The sequence below is a fragment of the Octopus sinensis genome, linkage group LG1, assembly GCF_006345805.1.
Source record: "Octopus sinensis linkage group LG1, ASM634580v1, whole genome shotgun sequence".
Classification (NCBI taxonomy): domain Eukaryota; kingdom Metazoa; phylum Mollusca; class Cephalopoda; order Octopoda; family Octopodidae; genus Octopus; species Octopus sinensis.
The window spans coordinates 97,195,440-97,201,439 of record NC_042997.1 but is presented as its reverse complement, the minus strand read 5'-3'; the positions used below and the strand labels follow the sequence as shown (position 1 = coordinate 97,201,439).

The following is a 6,000-nucleotide window of genomic DNA, read 5'->3' as shown; positions in this document are numbered from 1 at the left end:
TTGCACCTAGAAAGTTCCCCTCCGAGGCACAAGTCAAAGCAAGGTTGCTTGTGGAAGACCATCAGTTGCCCATGCATACCAGCTTCCCCTCTCCATGCCACCAGTGTTATCCAAGGGAAGAGCAAAGGCTGATGCAACATGGCACCAGTGATGTTGCAACTAATTTCTATAGCTGAGTGAACTGGAGCAACATAAAATAAAGTGTCTTCCTCAAGAACACAACACACAGCTCAGTCAGGAATTTGAACTCACAGGGATTGATTGCGAGTGCTATACTCTAACCACTGAGCCATGATATATAATGTGAGTGTGTGTGTTATAAATCTCTTTAGTTTGCTGTTGAGAGCTTTTATGCTCTAATAAGTTCATAAATATTCTTGAAAATGTGAACTTATCATTTTTTTGTTTTTGAATATCTTGAAGTAGACACATAAAGCTATAACTAATAGCATGTTTTGTGTTACAAAATCCTTTTTCTATAGAAATTGTCAAAGGTTGTCATGTCTACAGGTGATGTGGACTGTATGACTCTTCCTATCCAAAAGGGTTTTTCAACATAATATTTAAATACCATTATTTATAGCACTATATTTTGCTTTGAAATATTCCCCACCAAATGCTAGTGGGTGTTAAAAAGTCCCTGGCTTTAAGGGTATTGTGAAAGGCCTGGTTGGAGGCGCAACGTTACAAATTCTTTTATAGGGCTTAAAAAACTGAATGACTGCTGCAATAAGTGTGTGAATCTGAGAGGAGGATATGTTGAATAAAATCATTATTAATTGATCCTCCTATATTTTCTTTTACCCAAAGCCAGGAACTTTTCAGCATCCACCTTAGACACACACACACATTTTATTTCAAAGTTTTGGGATGTGTATAGAGCAAGGTATTGTGATTATCAGGTGATCTAATTAATCATGTGACTTTGTCTGATCAGAAATATCCAATTACCAAAGATGATCAATTCTATCAATATTACTACTTCTCAATAATTGCTTTCCATACTTGTCTGTTAACCCTAGCTTTTAATTGAAAAATTTTAAACAACTCTGTGGAGTTGTGTATCTATAAAATAAATATAATTCATAAGTTACTATTTTTTCATGCTTGCATGACTTGTATTTTTCTTACTGGGGCAGATGTTTTTACAACTGAATGCTCTTTCCACTCTTAAACATCCAACTGTTAAATCAGAGCAGACCGTGTTTTTTGTAGGTCAGACAAGTAATAGCAGACAGTTATGTGCTTTGATCAGGTGCTAAATACAGATAGCATAATGACTTACTAAAGTCACTGAAGTCTCTTAAAATTTAAGATAATCTGCTGACAAATAAAAATTGTGTAACTACAGCACAAAACATTTAACAAATTTGCTAATTGAAATCTGCTAATTGAATTTACTAAAACTAAAGACTGCTGATCAAATATTGTTTTTTCTTTTTATTTTGTTACTGTTGTGTCATTGGTATGTTTGAGGAGAGCTGACTGAGAAAGTAGAGTAGATAATCAATGGCAACAGCAGTTACTGCAACAATAACTGCAACAAGACCTCCAGTCTCATCAATAACATTTGAACACCAACTACTTCAACCTTACTTGAACTCTCGAATGTTAAAAGTATTGATTTCATAAGTCTCAGAGGAACATGTCAAGGTCAATGACACTTCCCTTTTCTCCTGATGAAAAAAAAATAAAAATAGAACAAGACAAAATTAAATCCATTAATTCATTGTCTTAGCTATTTTTCCAAGCTGAATAAAATGATAATTATATTAAGACAACTAAATTATGATGATTGATGGGTTTCTTGTTTCTTTAGCTTGATTTTCTTATAATCACTTTTACTGATTGACATTCATTTCTTTAACTCTTTCCTTATATTTCTGTTAAGAAACACAGACTTTGTTTCAGTTAATTTTGATAATAATCAAGAATTTAGTAAAATAACTTCGTTATTATTTAGCTGGCATTTGGAATATAAATTAACATGAAATTTTGATAGGTTTTAATGTACACCACTTTAGAATAGTAAGTTTTTATTAGAATGGTTCCTGTTCCTGTAAACCAGAGGTTCTCAAACTTTTTGGGCCACTGCCACCCTCATGTCCACATAATAACCTCAGCACCCCTACCCCTATTTTTATGGATAAATATATATTTTATATTTTACTAATTTATATATATTATGAATAATTTAATATTTAATATAATATTATATAATTTGTATACAATACTATTATAATAAATTCGTAGCATCCCCCAATTCACTGCCTTCCTCCCAATGGTTCCTTTTTATCTACCTCCCCCTTAGGCACCAGCGCCCACCTAAACCATCTCAATACCCACTGGGCATTACCTATGCTGTAAACGAACAAACTGAATACTACCAATAATCAATCTTGATTTCATTCAACAAATTTTGTGGGAGAATGAGAATATATATGCAAATATTGAGTTTTATGTGCCTGAGAAACATCTTGTTTTGAGACTGTACATTGAAAATGAAGTGATTTCATAATTGAAGGGCTTTTTTAATCATCTAAAAAACTTGGACAATTTCTACTCTGAAAAATTATTGAAATTAGATCCAATGAATGTCACACTTTAATTAAAAAAGTGACCAAATCAATAAAAAGTGGCCAAAGTCAATAAAAAAATAGCTTAACTATCATAGGGTTCTATAAATTTGTAACATGTATTTCCATCATTATCATCATCATAATTGCTTACTGTCCATTTTCCATGCTGGCATGGGTCAGACAGCTTGACAGGAGCTGGCAAGTTAGAAGGCCATGTCAAGCTCCACTGTCTGCTTTGGCATGGTTTGTATGGCTGGATACTTTTCCCAATGCCAACTGCTTCACAGAATGTACTACATGCTTTTTATGTGTCACCAGCAGCATTGAGGTCACCAGGTAATATGCAAGGCAATGACCCCTCAATTGAAGGTGAGTGGGATTGAGAGGACTTTGTACCAGGTGATGAGAAATAAGACTATGGAGAGGGGGACAGAAATAGGAGTCTTGAAGTTGGTGAGCTGGTAGAAACGTTAGCACGCCGGGTGAAATGTGTAGCTGTATTTCGTCTGCCGTTATGTTCTGAGTTCAAATTCCGCCGAGGTCGACTTTGCTTTTCATCCTTTCGGGGTCGATTAAATAAGTACCAGTTATGCACTGGGGTCGATATAATCGACTTGATCCATTTGTCTGTCCTTGTTTGTCCCCTCTGTGTTTAGCCCCTTGTGGGTAGTAAAGAAATAGGTATTTCATCTGCTGTTACGTTCTGAGTTCAAATTCAGCCAAGGTTGACTTTGCCTTTCATCCTTTTGAGGTTGATAAATTAAGTTCCAGTTATGCACTGGGGTTGATGTAATCGACTTAATCTCTTTGTCTGTCCTTGATTGTCCCCTGTGTGTAGCGCCTTGTGGGCAGTAAAGAAATAAGAAATAGGAGTCTTGCTGTATAGGTGGTACCTCAGTTGGAGAGAGAGAGCAGACAGTGAAAATGTAATGAGGATGTACACCCAAAGTACAGGGAGGTGTATATAGTGAAGTGAACCAGGGGTTGGATAAGATGAGTGGGTGGGTACGTTCACAAGTCTGCAAAAGGAGAGTGGGAAATGGAGGGAAGAGGTAATGTAGTGAGTGGGCAGAGTCATTTGAAAGATATGTTATGGGAAGGCGATATGACAAGGCCAGAGTATGCAAGCAGCTTTGCAAGGTGGGTTCACAAAGGAGAGTAGGAAATAGAGGGGAATACAGTGAGCAGTGAACACAAGTAGGAGGTTTATTGGTGGCAAAGTGTGTCTTATGTAATTTTATCATAAGTGTAATCTTATAATCTCCTAATAAATGAACTCTAGACACTAGGCCAGCAATTTTATGGGAGTAGATAAGTAGATCATATCAAACACACTGCTCAACTAATACTTTATTTTATCAACCCGAAGACGACGAAAGGCAAAGCTGACATTGGCACAATTTTAACTCATAATGTGAAGCTGGAAAAAATGCTTCTAAGCATAATGTCTGGTGTGCCAATGATTCTGCCAGCTTGCTGCCTTAATAATAATAATAATAATAATCCTTTCTGTTATAGGTACAAAACCTGAAAATTTGAAGAAGGGGTCTGGTTGATTACATTGACCCCAGTGTTTCACTGGCACTTAATTTATCGATCCTAAAAGGATGAAAGGCAAAGTTGACCTTGGCGTAATTTGAACTCAGAATGTAATGACGAACAGAATCCTGTGCAGCATTTTGCCTGGCATGCTAATGATTCTGCCAGCTTGCCACCTTAAATAAAAATATAATAATAATAATAATCCTTTCTACTGGAAACACAAGGCCTCAAATTTGGGGGAAGGAATTAAATCAATTACATTGACCTCAGTGCATAACTGGTACTAATTTTATTGACCCCGGAAAGATGAAAGGTAAAGTTGACCTCAGCAGAATTTGAACTCAGCATGTAATGGCAGATGAGATACTGCTAAGCATTTTGCCCAGCATGCTAATGATTCTGCCAGCTTGCCACCTTAAATAATAATAATAATAATAATGATGGAAAATATAGGAGAATGATTTAATTGTTGAAGTCTATTATTTTACCTCATTTCAACCCCTACTACTGTCTTTGATAGCTTTAACCCTTTCATTACTGTATTTATTTTGAAATGCTCTGTGTTTCTTTCAATTACTTTAAATATAACAAAGAATTTAGTAAAATAACTTGATTATCATTAAGCTAGTATTAGGAACATAAATTATGACTAAGGTTTGGTGGAATATTTTAATTCAAAATTTATGAAAACAAGACATTTGTACTACAGACCCAGAGCCGGTTTCAGCCGGGTTGGTATCAAAAGGGTTAAACATTTAAAAAAATTTTTGTTAACAGACATGAACCTCACTGTTTATAACTCACTGTTTAGCTTTGTTGAAGTTAAAAATACTTATTGCTTCTTTTGGTTTCTGTTTACAAAATCTTCTCACAAGGCTTTGGTCAGCCTAGGACTATGGTAGAATACAGTTGCATAATGTGCTGCACAGTATATAGAAGCAAATGTAGTGTCTATATCAGGTTTGAACTTGCATACTTTCAACAAGTTGTCCAATATCTTATCCACTTGGCTTTAAATATTCATTTTTATCAATTTTCAATGCTAAAAAAAAGAGCAAAGAAAAAAATGCAACAGCTCTATAAATTATTCCATATTTTCAAGTTTTGTGTATCCTAGTTTTTAGAACGAGTGCAGCATAAGAAGTAACTAAAAGCATCAGGAAAAGCAGACTGCCATAAAGTACTTCTGTAAATAGTTCCATCCAGTCCATGCCATCATGATCAGCAGATAAGACTTTGCTTGTGCTGTTGTCACGTAAAAAGCACTCAGTCTGCTCTACTGGGTGGTTGGTGTTAGGAAGGGATCCAGCTGTAAAAACCATGCCAAAACAGACACTAAAGCCTGGTGCAGTCTTCTACCTAGCCAGCTCCTATCAAACCGTCCAACCCATGCCAGCATGGAAAGCAGATATTAAATGATGATGATGATTATGGTTTAGTTTTGCTTCATTATATCAATTTTATTTATTTTTTTTTTTGCAGATTGCTGTATTTGTTTATTACGTTCTTGAGCTGAAAAAAAAAGATATTGAAGTTACATGGAGTACAGGTGTCCCTATTTGCAGTCCTTTGATATATAGTCCTTATGATAGAAAAGAAGCATGGCGTTATATTTCGTACATGTTCATTCACCAAGGGTAAGAATGACTTGATCATAACGTGATAAAAATATAGGTCTTGAAATTAATGTGTATTAGTTGAAGCTTGAGCTAAATTTACAGAATTTATTTTCATATAATATTTCTCCTTTTTTAGGTCTTAATTACAAATCAGTACATATATTAAAATAACTCCTTAAATATGGAGTTAATAGTCTGTAAGTTTCAAAGACAGAGCTCTAAGCATGTTGAATATTATTACAAATGTTTTAATTTTAGGC

At 35.0% G+C, this 6,000-nt stretch overlaps 1 protein-coding gene across 1 annotated transcript in view; it reads left to right on the top strand.

Moving 5' to 3' along the window:
- LOC115219244 (rhomboid-related protein 2-like) overlaps positions 1 to 6,000 on the top strand; it is an 88,831-nt gene that overhangs the window by 59,122 nt on the left and 23,709 nt on the right. Inside the window, exon 5 of the mRNA XM_029789392.2 lies at positions 5,604 to 5,758. Coding sequence (XP_029645252.1) covers positions 5,604 to 5,758 — 155 coding nt within the window. The remainder of the gene's footprint in view (positions 1 to 5,603; positions 5,759 to 6,000) is intronic.